Source organism: Rhinolophus sinicus, chromosome 1 (genome assembly GCF_057876585.1).
Source record: "Rhinolophus sinicus isolate RSI-liver-muscle chromosome 1, RSI-T2T, whole genome shotgun sequence".
In the NCBI taxonomy this organism is placed as follows: domain Eukaryota; kingdom Metazoa; phylum Chordata; class Mammalia; order Chiroptera; family Rhinolophidae; genus Rhinolophus; species Rhinolophus sinicus.
This window is the reverse complement of record NC_142501.1, coordinates 189,205,442-189,223,509: the sequence shown is the minus strand read 5'-3', so window position 1 is coordinate 189,223,509 and position 18,068 is coordinate 189,205,442. Positions and strand designations below refer to the sequence as shown.

The 18,068-nt window shown below is 43.3% G+C and overlaps 1 protein-coding gene across 4 annotated transcripts in view; it reads left to right on the top strand.

Moving 5' to 3' along the window:
* The window catches only part of TBC1D1 (TBC1 domain family member 1), a 209,885-nt gene that overhangs the window by 130,939 nt on the left and 60,878 nt on the right, over positions 1-18,068 (top strand). For 2 of the 4 annotated variants that reach the window (XM_019741932.3, XM_088792515.1), the window contains exons 12-14: positions 925-1,083; positions 1,905-2,024; positions 2,979-3,118. In XM_019741932.3, coding sequence (XP_019597491.3) covers positions 925-1,083; positions 1,905-2,024; positions 2,979-3,118 — 419 coding nt within the window. The remainder of the gene's footprint in view (positions 1-924; positions 1,084-1,904; positions 2,025-2,978; positions 3,119-18,068) is intronic. The other 2 variants (XM_074322281.2, XM_019741934.3) reach the window with 2 other exon arrangements.

Here is an 18,068-nt window from a genome sequence, read left to right as displayed (position 1 = left end):
ATAGTTGTTTTGGTTCTTTGGAATTTGGTGGATAGCCGTGATCCCCCAGCAGGACATACTTCGGAAGCTAGTATTTAATAATACGACATTTTAGAGACAAGCATAGTTTGAGGCCTTACGAGGTTCTTGTCATGTTTCCGAAAGCCCTGTATACACAGTATGTACTTGTATTCTGTCTCTCCACTGTGTTCCCACTCCTCTATTTCTGGCATTTTTCATGGTAATGCAGATACTCCTGTCTAGAGATTTCCTAGTGCTTTTGCTAAACCTGGTGTTTCATACGAGGGAGAGGTGTTAGGAAATGAGTATCCCTGACAGTGAATTTCCCTTCTCCCCCAAGCGTGAAGCTTCCTAATGGAGGATGCTGGACATAGGTGCTGAGAAGGCCCAGGAAACGTCCCCCTCTCTCCCTCCTTTCTCTAATGCCTCCCTCCCTCTCTCCCTTTCTAGCCTACCTAGTATTTTGCTTTCTGCACCCCTTGTGAACTCTTCTCATTTACGTACGGGAAACGAGACAGTGACATTCAAGGCAGGTTATTGTTCATTTTAAAGAGAGATGTATTTTAAAAACTCTGGATTTTGTTTCCCTTTGCTTTTGTTTTAATTAAAACATTTTTCTTTCCCTATCAGTTCCTAAAAAGGGAACAGAGGAAACAGTACCATTGGGTATAGAGATAGGTGGGAAATGATCAATTATGACTTTTCACAACACTCTTTTTTTTACTAAAATCTACCTTTGCCAATGAGAGCTGGGATGCAGAAGCAAAGTGAAAGCAATCCCCTACCTCTGTGCCGTCCCTGTATAAGTAGTGAGACACCAGCACCGCCCATGGTCTCCTGTGTCCTCCATGTTTCCCTTCAGCGTTTCCCCCTCTCTCCCTCTAACCCCCCCCCCCCCATGCTTTCTCTCTAATTGCTATTTAGTGGGAATCATCCACCTGTTGGCGAGGCTAAAAGTTGCTCAGGTCCTTCAGCTCCTGCTCCTCCACCTCGTCTTAACCCCTCCGCCTCCTCACCAAATTTTTTTAAGTACCTAAAACATAACTCGAGTGGAGAACAAAGTGGGAATGCTGTGCCAAAGAGGTGAGCACACTCGCATGGCACGTTCACTGTCGTTTGTCTTCCTGGGAAGTTCACACAGAGAAGATGTGCTGATTGGAGGGAACCTGGGGCCACTGTGCTCGCACGTGTGTGTGTGTGTACACATGCATGTGTGTGTCTGTTTTTGTTTTTATTATCTTCAGTCTATCATTCGAACTGACTTAATTTTCCTATTGATTAATTTTCTCAAAATTATTATGAAAACAAGTTTTGATGGCAAGTCCTTTTCATATACTTAGTTTCACATTCCCTTGCCCTAGTGTACACTAGGGCAAACACACACATGTACATGCACGTTAACAAAACCGTATTTGACCATATACACTATAGTTTGTGCCATATGAGAACCTTCCTCATTAATTTAGGAAAATTATTTTTCCAATTTGAAAGGAGGAGTCATTTTGGAAGATGGACTGAAGTTTTTGTTGTTTTGTTTTTCTTTTATTCTGGTTAAGAATGCTTAACAAGAGATCTACCCTCTTACCACATTTTTAAAGTGTACAACACAGTATTGTTACCCATAGGCACAATGTTGTATGGCAGATCTCTAGAATTTATTCATCTTGCAGAACTGAATAGACTGATACTTTTAAATTAATTCGTTGATTCCATTAATTTGAAATGGAATTTTATTGACTGAAAAATGAAAGTGAAATCTCATTTGTAGACTATTTTTAATTTCTTACTTGGTTTAATTTTTTAGCATTAGGACTAAAATGTTTCTTTCATTTTGAAGCTTATGTTTTATACTTTGTGTGTTTGTATTTCTTTACTCTAAACTCTTTTTTCAACCAAACTCTCAGCATCTCCTACCGTAATGCCCTGCGGAAAAAACTTCATTCTTCTTCCTCTGTGCCAAATTTTCTAAAATTTCTGGCTCCTGTAGATGAAAATAACACCTCTGACTTTATGAACACAAAAAGGTAGGGTTTAATTTAGCTATATCAAGCCTGTGTAGAAGTGTTGAATTATTGTTAGATATACAGGGATTTATCAGTTGTTCTTTTGTCATTTGAAAAATCATTTTTAGCTAAATCTATTGTATCTTCTTTTTTATACTTTTTTCTCACTGTCATTTATAAAAACGTACAGTTAACGTACAGTTCTCTAATTTTGACTAGGCTTAGTTTATTAATATACTGTTGTCTTCAGAAGATTAAAAGAAAAATCTTAACCCATTCTCTAGGTTCTCTGGATAGGGAGCATATGGCTGGACAGCTGATCTGTAAGTTCAGGTGATGGCTTAGTTGTAGGTATATGTAAATTATAAGGTCTGCGCCACGTTGTCCTGTGAATAGGAAGAGCATTAATGATTAGATGTTATTTATGTATATTGATAAATATACTCTGTTTTGTAGTTTTAAAAATATAAATGTTAAGACAGTAGTCATCAGCAAGTGACCGTGTAATTATTGCCTTGATAGTTCTGTGTAATTTAACTTTTAAAATTTTTTGTGGTGATCCACGGAGACACAGACCTATGCTGAGAAAATATTCCCACTGACAGACCAGGGAAAATTACAGCCCTGGGAACAGCGCCCCCTTTAGGCGGTTCCTCTTTAATTAAATGGCACCAAGAGAGGTCCCATTGGAAGCTAATGATCCCTGGAGCATATATCTTAATACCTTTTACAATACAAATAAATTAAGGGCATGTAATCTTACTCTTTACGTGAAAAGCATCCTGTAAGAAAGCAGTACTTTAGGTATGTTGACTCACTGTGAGTTTGATTTAACTTACACGATTATCTAATTATGTTTTTTATACAAAGATAAGATAATTTATAATACAGTGCTTTGTTTAAAAAAAAGTCAAACTAAAATACCTATTTTTATATCTCCCCACCAATCATAAATCAATTATCTTGTAATTATAGGGATTTAGAATCCAAAGCCAACCATCTTGGCGAGGCCATTGGGACCTCTGTAAAGACACGGAGACACTCGTGGAGGCAGCAGATATTTCTCCGAGTGGCAACCCCACAGAAAGCGTGTGATTCTCCCAGCAGATATGAAGGTAAGGCCCACCCCTGAAATGAAACTGCTAGATTCTGGCGTGAGTTTTACCTGTAACCAAAGTACATTTGGTGGAAGAAGAGGTGAAGTTGGATTTCAAGTGAAAATCAGTGCCTGATTTTAAAGCTCCCTGGGTAAGAAGCTCTAAATGGCAAGGCCTATCTCTATTTCCGGAGGATTCCCAAATTCCGGAGAAGCTTATAACAGGACTCAGCAGCTCGCAACAGCTCATGTTAAAAAAGCGCCTCTACTGAGTTTTTGTGATCGCTCACCATTCTGCCTGTGGGAATGTTGAGGGGCTCCGCCTCATATCCCCCAGTTCTCTTCCCCCTGTGTTTCCAAGCTTGTCTATCTTCCTTCTTTGCAATCTGGGTGTAGGTTTACACACTCTCTTAATACGGTGTGCTTTTAGAGTTACCCCCCCCCATCCCAATGCTCTGGTTACATTTGTCATGCTCCGTGTGTGGTCCGTTGCTGTCACTCAGTCTGGTGACACAGGAGGACTGTCTGTGCCCTTTCATCCTTCTTTTTCCCCTAAAGAAATGTATAATATGCTGAAGTCTGTCTTTAGGCCTTCTTGTGTTGAGTTATATTGTAAAACATGAGTTATTAAATGCAGTTCTTTTGACTAAAATTAATATTTTCTTTTCTGCAGTGTTATCATAAACTTCCAACAACAAATGTTTACTTTCCTTAGTGTTCTTTAATCAAAAAATATTTTTTTCCTTAAAAAAACAAAGCAGACCTCCAGCGATTACTTGAGGTCCTCTGGTCGCTTGTAGTGCAGATTCGCTCTCGTCCCTTGACACACTTCTGTGTGTCTCTTAGGAAGTAGTACAGGCCACTCCGAGAGTCTTCAGACAAGGTTCCATGCACCTGACTGCAGGGGAGGAGGCATTATGGGAGGACCTCTCCCTTTACTCCCCCTCCTCCCTCACTCCCTTCACCTTCCACCCTTCTTTCTTGTTTCTTCTCTCACTCTCTCCCTTCCTTTCTTTCCCTTTTCCAGAGTTCTCCTTAACATTTAATTTAAAAAAGGAATCCACTGCTAAGTTAAATGAGCCTGGTTTGGGCTCAGCTAGCTTTGTGACCTACATCGTATAACTTCACTTATACTTAGTCCCTTCAGTCGTAATACAGTTATAGTCATATTGGCTCTTCCTATCTCATGGAATTGCTTTAAATTACAAATGTGAAAGTACTTTGCAAACCTAAAGACATGTCAGATATCAAGTGATAACATGATTTTGGTTACCTTCATTTAGATGGGAGCAGTGGTCTTAAGCTCCCTGTACTGTTGTTCCCCAGCAGGAGCGAGGTAAAGCAGTGCTGGAAAGGCCGGGTTATAAACTCAGTGAGATTTAAAAAACAATTCTTAGTAAATTGAGTTCTTTCAATTTGTACCAATTTAGAAGTTTAGTTTTAAAGATTTCATTTTCATGTTGGAGAAAACAATCGCCTAGATTGTGTGACCCAGTTCCCTCCTTTCGAAACTTCTTATACAAAAGGGTCTGCTAGGGTGGTGGCTGTAAAATGTGCAGCCCCGGGGGGCTGTGCTCCTGGTAAGCGGCTCTGGCCTCTGAGGAAGTGGCTGGTGACTTCTGCAGCCCCCACCCAACGGCCTCTCTTTTCCCGTGTGGGAAATGTGAGTTTCCGGATGGGCGCTGGCGTCTCTCACTCCGTGTCTGAGGACCTGAGTCAGAAGGTTAGTCAGTGCTGGCAAATGCTTGCTTCTCTGGAGAACCCCAACATAAAATGGGCGAGTAGAATGTATTGTGGGCTGCATGAGAGAATGTGATTTTGTGTCACTACAGTGGGTAGAAGCCGTAGCAAAGGGAAGGAGGAAAAGTGCCACAATTTGTGTCCACCTTCTCTTTTTGGAAGCTTTTCTTTTTCATCGGTGTAGTCTGGGAGTATTGTAAGTGATGGATGTTTAATTCCAAGTTTCATTCTTCTTTGTGATATTTGCAATGACAGGATTATTTGGTGTATTTATTCTGGGCTAGCTGATAGTTGGGCACAAGTTTGGCCTGAATGAGATGGGATAATGGGTTGTTGCCCTAGAGGTCAGAGCACTGAGCCGATCCCTTCAGAATCCTGAACCCTGGACACCATGGTTTCTAGGGAACTAAGAACGGAGCCCTTGGTTTGTCCATCTTCCCCAATGGAAATGGTACTCAAAGGAGTTCCCTAATGTCCACCTGAGGGGGCCCTGGGATCACTCACATATTGATAAGAAGGTGGAGAGCTGGCCTCTTCAGCATGAGAAGGTCTGAGGTCGGCTGTAGATGGGCGTAGGAAGGACCTTAGCGCTCCTTTCGGGTCCTCTCCTGAAATCAGTAGCAGAGGGACTGCAGTCAAGTCCCAGCTTTTCGCCTTAGGAACCAGGCACTGGAACAAGCTATCTGCACTTCTTACCTGTGACACAGGATTAATTATCCCTCCTGCCATACTGATTGAGATAAGGGAGACTGATGTTTCCACTGACATTTAAAAACAACAAAAAAAAAAAGGTTTCAGAATTTGTAAGATTAGAAAGAAAGTCAGTGAAGCGAATGTTTCCAGTATAAAATCGCCTCCCACGTGTGGAGGGCCCTCTGGTGCTCCCAACTGGACGCTTCTCTTACCTGAGCCTCTCGTCGTGGGGGAGCCGTGGAGCTGCCACTGTGCACCTTCCTGCCTTGCGGAGCCCCTCGGAGGAGCGACTGCGCTGAGCGGCCAGGGGTTTGATTTCCCTCACTGCCAGCGTGAGCGGGATGGCCCTGCCTCACTCATCCCCTGCCACGGTGGAGAGGCCCACCTGCTACAGAGGGTTCTTCCTCCCAGGTCGTTGGCAGCGCCAGGTTGGAGGGTGTGTAGGGGGGAGGGTGGGGGAGGGTGTGTGTGTTGGTGGGGGACGGACCAGAGGAAAGCCCAAGAGAGAGAACTGAGCAGTGATTTGTGGCTGAAACAACAGAACAGCAAGAACCCAGAAGTGAAGTTTTGGTGTCTAAAAATAGTGAGCCCATGTGGCGGTAAGCTGTACTACACAGGGAGTTGTTGTGGGGACTGAAGTGCGATCGTGTATTTAGTGTGTTTCAGTGTATCACGTGTGATGCGAATGCATGTAAAATGCTTGGTGCAGTGGTCGGGGACGTAGGAAGGCCTTGGATGACTGCGTGAAGCAGCCTGTCCCGTTTAGAACAGTTCTCAGTTTTCAGATGATCTTAGGTGGAGCCTAGTCCTGCGCCCTGTCGGTCCATCCATGGTTCCGTTCTGGCTTCTGAAGCCACACAGAATGCTGGCTCCAGTGCCCGTTCTTCAGATGGTAGAGGGCGGTGGAAGCAGTTTCCTTGAAAGCTCTTCTCCAGGCTAATTGACATCTTCCCTTCTCCCTCACAGTTTTCCTGTTGTGTCCCCTCCGGTCACACTGTCCTCTGAGCACACTGTCCCTGGAGAACCCCACGCCGGCACTGCGTCCCCACCATGCCCAGCCCTTACAGTGCTCCCCTTCCTTATACTGAGTGGCCGCTGGTCGCCTAGTGCAGGGTCACCGTCATATTCTGTTTCTGCTTTAAATAATGAACTCCCATTCTTGACGCTTATGTTATCCTTTCGGCCCATGAACTCTCATTTTAAAATTGGCCTGATTTCTAGCTTCCCTAAGAAGGGGCTTTTTAAAAGTTTTTTCCCAAACAAGTCATACCTGTGAAATGTTACAGCATCGGGTTTGGCCAGTCTTTTGGGATGGTTTGCACGCTTGATTCTGGTGACCAGGTCCATTGTAGAGAGCTGTGTGAAGTTGATGAGCCAACCCCTCTGTGTCTTTAAGTAATTGATAAAAGTGCTGACCCCAAGAGACTGTTCCTGCTGCCGTTCCTAGTCCACGGTCAGCTCTGATTCTTCAGGCCCCATACCGTTCAGCGATTGTTGGTTTTCCCGCCGCGTCCTGCAGGAAGGTGTCCTGAGAGACCCCAGGCAGCACTAGGTGACTAGCATGATACATCGCCCACCTTTCCTCTCTGACAAAGTCCCGCTGGGGCTCCTCACTCTCGCCACACATGCTCCGACCTGAGGCCTTTGCATAGGCTATGCCTTCTGCCTGGATGGCTCTTTCCCCAATGTTCCCGTGACTAACTGCCTCACTTGCTTCAGATCGTTTCTTAAAATCACCTTTTCAGTGGAGCCTGTCTGGCCACTCTGTCTCAAATTGCACCCTCCCCCTCCTACCACCAGACATTCCTAATCTCCTTATCCTGAGTTTTTTCCATCGCGCTTATCTCCTTGTAACAAACTCGAGCACTTACTGATCCGTTATCTTTATCATCAGGTTCATCCTGTCTACACAGGCTTTATGACTTTTCAAGGACGACAAATGAATTGCTCAGATTCTTACAAACTTATTTGTTAGTGATTTCTTAACTGTCTCCTCATTCTCCGGTTTCTCTATAGGCACGTGGCCTCTCTGCTCCCTTTTTGAAATAAAGAAATGCCTTCTGGATTTTTAAAATTATTGTTGTAGGTACTCTGTGTATGAGAGAGAAGAGAGAATAAAAGCATTTAAGACTGAATTGGTATTATAATAATAATCACTTATTATGCCCTTGTTTATGGCAAGTGTTTTACATGAATTACTTCCTTTAATTCCCAGTGAAGTTAATGACGGTTGGCATTTTTACTACACCTGTTTTACAGGTGAGTGAACAGAGTCACGGAGTGGCCTGAATCCCTTTCCCCAAACCACAGAGCTAGCAGGCAACAGAGGCAGGACTGGAGCTCGTGGGTCCCTGCCCCAAAGCTCACACTGTAGTGAGAACCACACGCGGTGGCCAGAGATGCTCAGCGTGAGCCCTGGGGGCCCTGCGTGTGTACTTCCTGTTATGGAGCTCCGTCCCGAAGGAGGTTCACTATAGGCACCTGTGTCGGGCATGTGTTCTCATTCTGTCCATGTGGCTCCCTATTGGCCTGGCACCAACATGTGTCCGAGCATTTTAATGTATGGACTGCCTTCAGTCAGTTGCCCTCCCTCCCTCTGTGTTAGCTTTGGGATTGGAATGTGCAGGGAGGGAGGTTGATTTCTTAATATCTGTGAATTTTCTTCTCCTAAATCAGCCATCTTCCTCCTCTGTCACTGTCTGCTCCCTGTCTTTAAGGCGCAGACCTTCCAGCATCTTCCACTGTGGCCTTGGACCACTTGGACCCACACTGGGCCTGTTGCCTTAGCGGCTGGACCTGTGGGCAGCCCAAGTGTCTGCAGCCATGGCCTTGGTCAGCACGAGCTCTGACGTGGACTAATGCAGGGCATACACATAAGGAATCCTTAACAGTGCTTTAAAAATGTTTCAGGCCTTCAGAATGGCTGCTTGTGACTATTTTATATTCTGGCAGTGCAAACTTCAGTTAAACAGACAGGAAGCCTTTTAATCTTTCTTCAAACTGAAAAAGTGAGGCAGGGATATTTGTACTGTCCCATCCATTTCATTCCACTGGGAAAATACTAATAAAAGAAACCACCAGTAATTTTAAAACCAAGGTGTTGGCATAGTGATAAGGATACAAGTGAAGGAGAAATGGAATTTTCTGTAATTTGGGGGATTCTGATTTTTATAGATGGGCGAAAACCTGGAGAGAAGGATGTTAGTAAAGTGTGCAGCTCCAGCTAAATATCGTGCAAAAAAGAGGAGAAAATACAAAGTTAGGCAGTGTGGATAGAGGTGGAGAGATCAGACTGGGCAAATACTATCTCAAGTAAAATCAGCCTGTCATTTACTCAGGGCTATGTGACTTTCCATATACAGAGTCCTTGTGAAATAATTAAGTGGCAAGAGTGTGATGTTATACTTTAGACACTTATCTGAAGTAGTGGACAGTTTAGAAATTTACTTACATATGCACCATACTTTCATATGGTCCTGCTGGACCAGCGTATAGAACCAGCGCACATTCCCAAATCCCAAACTGTTTTGTTTTTTTAATCTAACAGAGACCAATTGGTCTCTTACAGGAATTCCCACTAACAAAGTCCGGGAGGCATGGTTTTCAATCAACCTCAGAGGGTAGGTAGGTCTCTGCTTGTCACATGGTAGGCAGGTGTATAGCGCACTACATTGAAGGGAAGCTGTACGATTAATAGGGGAATCACCAATCTGCACTTGAGGACTTGGCAAGGCAGATGTTTCTGTAATAAAACGAACACAGGTAGATCAGAAAGTAGAATGCTAAAAGCTGCATGGCTGTTTAAACCTAAAGCAAAAGCTTAAGTGATGTATTAAGTTTGCAGTAGCCACTTCTGGCTGTTGCCCCAGAAAACTCAGAAAAATGCCTTCTGTCTCCTTTGTGTAATGGGTTCTTTGGGTGAAAGCTTTGTGAGATGCTGAGTATATGGAAGGTTCATACTTCGGAAACTGTAAACTCTATAGAGGGTGGTATTATGGGGATTCAGTTAAATCTGTTACAGGACAAAGCTGCTGAAGGTTGGGTGTGTTTAAGACTGCGTTTGTAGAGCATGGCTGAGGGCAGATACAATTGTTCCTCTGAGTAGAGGTTAGTGATGTCCGTAACCTTCCTCGTTTTCAGAGCTTCCTCCCTGTTCATCCCCACCCCAGGCCTCCACTGACGGTAAAGACACACCTGTAGATGAAGTGGTTTCCTTGATCCAGACCATGGTCTGGAACAGCACTTCACAAACTCCCATGTGCTTGGCGTGCTCTGGGGATTTGATAAAAGTCAGTTTCTGATGCAGTGGGTCTGGGTGGGTCAGAGGGTCTCCACTTCTGACAGGCTCCCCAGGGATGCCGTCTGCTGTGAGTAGCCAGGCTGAGAACAAGTGGCCACGCGAAGTCCAGCCCAGACCTTCCAGTCCTGGAATAGGTCTCCTTCTGTGCACGTCCCTGCTGCCATGCGTCACTGTACATGACCCCAAAAGTCACGTAACCCAAGTGTCGCAGACCTCAAATAAATTGGGTCATCAGTGACGTTTTTTCAAAAGATTTGTGCTGCCTGGAGAAACAGAGTTAGTGCCTGGGTGGGAAAGTGCAGTGAAAAAAAGAAAAAGAAAAAAAAAGCAAACGTAACAGGGATAATGAAAAATTTGATAATGTGCCAAATGAAACCAAACATAGGGCGCTCGGCCTCTTTCCTCCCATTTTATTTTCCAGTGCTACTTTGTCTCTTGGGTGGCACACAGGGCACAGAGTGTGTGGTGTTTGTTTCTTAGCTGTGGGCTCTGACTTAATGGAGGCCTGCAAAAAATGTGGAAAATCAACTCTGACTAATACTTTCTCGTAGAAATACTCCACAGTTTTTCCTCCTAGTGTACGAGTATCATACAAAAGATAATTCCTTTTTGTTAAATCATTTTTTAGGTATCTCTTGACTACGGGATGGAGGAAGATCCTCTTATTTACCTCTGTGTGCCAAAGAGCAGTGTTGGTCTAATACCTCATTTAAGCATTTCATATTATACTGTGCGTTTACAGACTTCACCAACAATAGAAGTATTCAGGCTTTACGTGCCTTGTCTTAAAAAAAAAAAAGTTTGAAAAAAAAGGAAAACCCAGCTAATATAGATAAGATTTATTAGTTTGAAACTCATTGTATAGGCAAATAGTCCAATGAGGCTAAAGTTCTAAGGAATTTTGCGTTGTGAGTACCGCTGTGTCAGTACGCCTAATTTATTATAAGGTTAGTCTCTTGGCTTAGGTAGTAGATGTAAATAGTAATGATAAAACTAAGGAACAGAATCTGAGTCTTTACAATGACCGTTTTATATTATGAAAAATGTAGATACTGCAGAATGACTGATTTGTGTTGTATATAACCAAATATTCAAGAGTTTATATACCATTAAGAAATTTTAATGGATGATATAAGCAGAATAACTTATAAATAAATAAATGATACATAAAACTTATGTCAGGAAGTTAAACTTAAAATATAAGCATCATAGTGACATCTGCATGACCTTTTGTTTCAATCCCCGGTTCTCGATTTTCACTGTTCACCAGTCACTTGGGAAGAGTCTTAAAATACAGCTGGATCTTCTCCTCTGTTCTGTGCCTCACCGAGTCAATTGGGGATGAGGCCTGGGTATGAATTCTTTTTTTTTCTTCCCTAGAGGATTCTGATTGCTGCCCCCATTGAGACCACTGGTTTTGACATCACAGGGTGACTTGAGACATTTTCACCACTTGGTGGCAGTGTTGCTCCCTGTGTCTTGATGGCCCTGCTTTCTTTCATCCCAAAAAAGTGTGCTTTCTTGTTTCTTTTTTTTTTTTTTTCCTATTTTTGTTTTTGGTCTTATTTTTGTTGCAGTATGTATCTTCCTTGCTGATTTTCAACTTAATTGAATGGAGAACTACCTTCTAAAATGGAGATGTTTTTCTCTCTTTGTCTACAGGGAGTGGGCAAAATAAGGAAGAAAGAAATGGTCTCGGATTGCCAGACATATGACTTTTTAAGCTTGTTCTTAATTTATTTTCCATATAACTTTTCTGTGGTGGATAAAGACCAGGTTCAATATAAAATATTACAAGCCAGGAATCTGACTGTCCATAGTTTGAAGCTACTAGATTTCCCCCCGGTATTTGTACTTCTCGACACATCATTGCAGATGTTGGGGAAGCCATAGTGAGTGGCCAAATTTTACTTTGGTTTGCTATCTTGGTGCCTGACAACTATTGTAATTTAGCATTGATTGAGCTTTTCCTAGTTAACCATTGGTTGTTTATAAACAGGCAGTCCTTACACTTGGTGCAAAGGCTGGCGATAAGGGTTTTGGTGATACAAAGACATCGTCTCAACCTCTGGTGCTCCCTAAGAAGAGCCAAGTGCTGAGTGCCTGGGCCTGGAGGCCCTGGGGCCCAAGGGGGGGCGAGTTCCTGCTTCCAGCGTCCCGGCTAGCAGGGAATTCCTCCTTCCAGCTAAGCTGACTCCCGAGTCACGGCAGGATTGAAGTCCAAAGTGGAAGGTCTTGACTTGTCACCTTTGAACTTTAATCTGTAGGCACTGGGGAGCCTACAGATTAGTAGTTTGAAAATATTTTCAGGAAGATAAAATCTGTAGACATGTCTGAACTTGTAGACATGTCTGCCCTCAAAATCAGGGCAGCACTAGGGTGAGGCAAGCAGGCATCCTGGGTACAGAATTGAGGGAGACACTCAGTTTCAGGGTCCTGCAGGTCCTGACCCTGCACTCAGGCGGCCCCGAGAATGGCGCCTGCATCCTAGGTGCTTGCTGCCACCTCCTGGCCTTCCCCACAGTGGCTCGCTGCTACCCCACAGCCTACACAAGCGACCTGGGCAGCGCTGCTGGGAAGGTTAGATTTGCTCTGGGGAGGTCGTCCTCAGAAGCAAGGGCTTGTTTTGTTTTGTTTAAAAAACAGTTTTATTGAGCTATAATTCATATACTGTACAATTTGCCCATTTAAGTATACAATTCTTTTCCTACGTTCACTGGGTTGTGCAACCATCACCATACTCTAATTGTAAACCATTTTTCCCCCCGAGAAAGAAACCCATAGTTGTCACTTCTCACAGCCTAGGCATCCCCCCATCCTAGGCAACCACTAAGCTTTGTCTCTACAGATTTGCCTATTCTGGATGTTTTCTATAAATGGAATCATGCAATATATGGTCCTTTTTATGTGGCTTCTTTCATTTAGCATGTTTCCATGGGTGATCGTGTAGCGTATATCTGTGCTGCATTCCTTTTTATGGTCATGTAATATTCCATTGTATATATATATATATAGACTTCAAACACATTTTGTATATCTGTTTACCAGTTGATCGACATTTGGAGTGTTTCTACCTGTTGGCTGTTAATGAATAGTGGTGCTACGAACTTTTATGTACATGTGTTTGTCTGGACTTTTGTTAAGATGGGATTTTAGGGGTGAGCTGGCGTGGAACCTCCGTCTCTGTGGGGCCATGATTCTGCCCACAATGATGGTCAGATCAGTGGTGGTGGGCGAGGTTCCCCCCCACCCCCCCGTACCAGGTTTCCCTGCTACCTGGCCTCGTTTGCCTTCCTTCTGCTCCAGACCAAGAGGGAGGGTGCAGGAGACTCTTGTGTTGCCTTTACTAGTGCATAGGAAAGTGAGGGGTGAGGGGATGCCTCCGTCAGGGCTCCCACAGCTTTCCCCATCCCGGGGGGCCAGTCACAGGGCCACAGGTTAGTGGCATTGGCCCAGGGCTACATTTCTTTGAGCTGTTCTCAAACTGAGTATGCCCACACTCCCTTGGAGGATTTGGGGAAACACAGATTGCTGGACCTCACCCCTAACATTTCTGAATGTGGAATGGAATTCTCTTGGTGGAGCCCGAGATTTTGCATTTCTTACAAGTTTCCAGGTGACGCTGACACTGAAGTTTTGAAGACTACACTTTGAGGTCCTTTGAATTTCTTATACTATAGCTGCTGATAGGCAAGGGCACATCCTATTTAGGTTTAAAGTCCAGCCAAGAAAGCCCTGAGTGGTTGTTAGTAAAATAAACAGACTGAAAATTAGAAATGTGTTCTGTGGCAGATTGTGAAACAGCCAACAAATCCTGTTTTCTTTGCAATAAAGAATATTGAAAATATTTGAATATTAAAAATAGCCATTGTAATTATCCTTATCATGTATTAAGCATTTAGTGTTTGCACTTTTACACAGTTAGGTGGCAATTCTCACATCGACTCCACGCGGTAGGGACTACTGCCCATTATATTAGATACGAGGCTGGGAATACTGAAAGACCTGCCCGTAGTTCCCACAGCGTTTAGTTCTCAGAGCTACGACTTGGTTCAACTCTAAATCTCGTCTCTCAGTCACAGTAATGAACTGTTGACACTTTTAGGAATAAATTATTGAGTTTTGATTGGTTTGCTGGCTTAAATTAGTGTTTGTATGATGATAGGCTGTGTTAGGGTGAAAGAACAATTCTTATGTTGGAAGTATCCTAAAATTAAAGGTTAACTCTTGCTAGTACAGCACACATTTTGGGCATTATTTGTTGGCAATCCTAACTTTAAAAACAGAACTAGTAGTTGAATGATTTCTGTTAATTTCATTTATTTAAATGGAAGAATGCATATCTCCCAGAGAGAAATGCACAGCCGTGCAGTCTCACCAGACATGAGCCAGGGGCCCCAGAATTACAGCTATTGGCACGTTCACCAACTTCTTGATTTTGTAAAACCCTGAGATAAAGCCAAGCGATGCATTAAACTGCATGGAATTTTTGTAAATGGATTTTTTTCCAAGTAAGTTTGTTTTATCACTTTCATATAAATGAAAATATTTGCAGAATGAGTACTAACAAGATTTTAAACATCATTTACCAAAGTAGGAACACTGTAATTACAGTCTGATACAATTCTGAAAATAATTTATAGTACTAAAGTATGCATTTTATACTTGAGAGAATATGTAATAGGTTTACCACAGGAAGTTGCAGTGTTGAGGTTCATTTCCTGTCCAGGTATATTAGCTTGAGAACTTTTCAATTCATGATGGTTCCTGTGATGAAGAGGGTTCGGTTTTTGGAATTTTTTTTTTTTTCCCAGCAGCATCTTCCCCAAACAATTACTGAGAGGAAGTTTTTCTTTTTCCTGTTGTCAACAGCCTTGTCTCCTGCCAGGGCTTATGTTGGTGGGGGAGGGTGGATAATAGAACAATTGGCAGCCATGCAAGGCGTCAAACTGTGGGACTTAGATTGGAGGTCGTAGGTGGAATACCTGCTGTAACATAATGGTATTTGTTTCTCTTTGCTTGCAAAATGGCTGGTGTAATTTGAGTCATCATTCTCCTTCAGAGAAATCAGTGTTCTAGAAGTTTCCCTCGTTATTCCTGAGACACTACAGTCTCAGTCACGACTGGTATATGTCCCAATGTACAGTAGGCTACCCGATATTTTGTCAGCATATAGCAAAGTCACCAGATGTCCATTTGTCTGATGGAGGTTCTTCCTCCTTTCCCGTTGCTTAATTTCCTCTACACTGCCAGTTCCACGTTTTACAGTCCCTCGCCTCCAGGTACCAAATTTGACATCATTTAGAGATTGTGTCTAACTGAATGTATCAGAAATCTCACTACACTGGCATAAACAAAGAGGGATTGATTTTTCTTACATAACAAGAAGTCTGGATGATGGTAGAGCAAGGCTGGTTCAGTGGATCCATGATGTCACCTGGGAGCCAGACCCCTCCTATTTTTCTGTTTCATCATCTTGGATGCCTCATGGTCACAAGATGGCTGTTCCACCTTCAGCTTCCCCCCCAGTTCCAATCAGAACAAAGAAGGAAGCAACAAGGAGGAAAGGACAACCCCTCTATGTCAAGAGAGCAAAACTGTTGCAGAATCCCCTAGTAGAGTTCCACTTGGTCTCGTTATCTGGAACTGTGTCACCTGGCCCCTTGTAGCCACAAGGGAGACTGGGAGACGTGACTTGAGGCTGAGCACGTTACCACCTGTATAATGTCCACTGTTGTAAGGATGAAGAGGAGAAGGGATGTGGGGGTAGTGAGCTGAGGGGCTGGAGCGCTGCCCAGGAAGAATGCCTGGCCTCTCCCCGGTGTGCTGTGTTTCTCCACACAGCTGTGATTTTGTATAGTTAGTTTCCTTTGCCCAAAAAGCTGCTCATCTTCTCTCCTCTACACCCAGCCCACAATACCTTAACACTGACAGACTTTTCCTTAGCCTTTCAGGTCACTTCAGATGTCACCATTTCTTTTTTTCTCTCAGGCATCGTCCGCCTCTCCCTTCCTGGTATTCCCTAAGTTTTTGTGTTTTTCCCTGTTAGACAGCTGCTTACTTTGTCTTGCGTTATTTATCTCAGCCTCTAGATCTATGTTGTCCAATACAGGACCTACTAGCCGCATACAGCTGTTTAAACGTAAATGTCCATTAATTGCACTTAAATACAATAAAAATTTTAGTTCTTCACACGAGCTTCATTTCAAGTGTTCAGGAACCACATGTGGCTACCATAGTGGAGAGCACAGTTCTAGAACATTTCCCTCATCCCAGACATTTCTCTTGGACATGATGCTCTGGATGAGGAACTCTTTGAAGCCTCCCTTCGCCCTGACTCTGTCACTCGACCACAAGCTCCTTCAGCATGCTGCTTGTGTTGTGTAGTCTCCTAGCTGAAGTGGTAAACTTCTGGCGTAGACAAGATTTTCTACAACTCGCACGGCTCCTGAAGACATTGTTATTGGATGTGTAGGAGGTGTTGAGTCCACTGCTTTCGAGAAATCCTGAAAGCAAGTGGGTGAGAGGCATCTGTTCCACATTCCTTATTTTACAGATGAAGAAACCAGCACTCGGAGAGGGTAAGGAACCTACTTAAAGTCATACAGGCAGTCAGTGGTAGAATGCACTAGAATCGTGGTTGTCATATCCACATTCACTTCTCTTTCCATTGAACCAAACCTGGTTGTTACCAACCTGTTTGTTTTCCCTAATTATCTTCTATTCTTGCCTATTCAACAAACACTTTTCTAGTTTGTTGAGAGAGGAAGCTGTTTTCAGCTCCTTAGTCATCCGCAAACGCCCATTGCATATAGGTGGTGCTCAGGGAATGCTCAGGAAACAGATGAGTGTAAGGCCGTTTTAGTCAATGATCATTTAGTTGAAAGGAACAAAATGACTCTAGCAGCTTAATCAGAAGGAGACTTGTAGAAATCTAGATAAAGCTAAGACCTGGAAACTATGAGGTTGTCAGGAACAAAGCAAGTCTCCCTCTCTTTGGGACCATGCGATTCTTTTTGCTTCTGGTCTCTTTATTCTGTATCCCAGCTTTCCCAGCTTGCTCATCACTGTCTGCCCCACGTCTGTATGACCTCTTAGCTCCAGAGCCATCCAGTGACCTGACTGCCAACCTGGTTTTATTTCAGTTGTTTGAGTGCTGATTGGCTCAGTTCATGATAACCCATCCCGTAGGGGATGGGAGAAGCGTGCTACCAACGTGGCAGCAAGGACCCACCCAGGATATTATCTGGGCTGTGGGGCGGAGGTGGGAACAGGGCCAGTGAAAGTGAAGGGGGCTCACCAGCTTTTTAAGGTAATGGTTATCCAGAAGTGGGTAAAATTGTGTGGGCAACTGTGTCAATTTCTTATTACCAGAGGTACTTGGATAGAAGCTGACTGACTTTTTGACAAAGATGCCTCTACTGAGAAAGAGTTTGATTACTACCTTTACCCTGTGATAAGAATTGGGATTCTTAGAGCAAACTAGTTGTCACATAGCTCAGCGGTTAGAGGTAGTTAAGGTGCCCTGGACGAGGAAAGACTGGTGAGCCATTGGGTTCACCATGGACCTCAGAGCCTCAGACATGTGGTATGTGGCAAGCTGGCCTCGGGGAGGACTCACACACTCCTGCAGCCACTGAAATGTGCCCAGCCCCTGCAAGCATTGGCGGCACATTTCTAAAACCCAGTTTAACCTCAGTGAAGGTAGGAACACTGTTTTGTTAGAGTTGGGACCTGGCATAGGGCTTGGTTCACAGATGGTATTTGATATCTGTTGGATACAGGGATAGATTTTGTAATAGTAACCAAATATGGATATTTCATTGTGACTACTCAGATTATACTATGAAAAAAATACACATGGAGACATACATGGAGAAAAAATAAAACACTGCTATTCTATAGAAGTTGGGAAAAGGTATGGTGATAGGTGATATTTTCCCCTTTTTTCTTTTTCAACTTCATAATGTACTGGTACTTTGATAGTAGGAAAAAATAATTTTTAACTGAGAATCATTTGTAATATATTTAGTTATAGAAGGTTAAAATGGAAACACATTTCTGTCACAAATCTTGATGGTAGCAAGTATTCAGATTTATTGGAAATGGACCCAATTATAAAATCACTTTTCTCTGAACTCCAGGTGGTCATTTGGTGATCCCCCTTCCCCATTCCAGTTCTATGAAATTATTAAACTTGAACGGGATTTGAGTTGAGAACGTGACAGCCTTAATT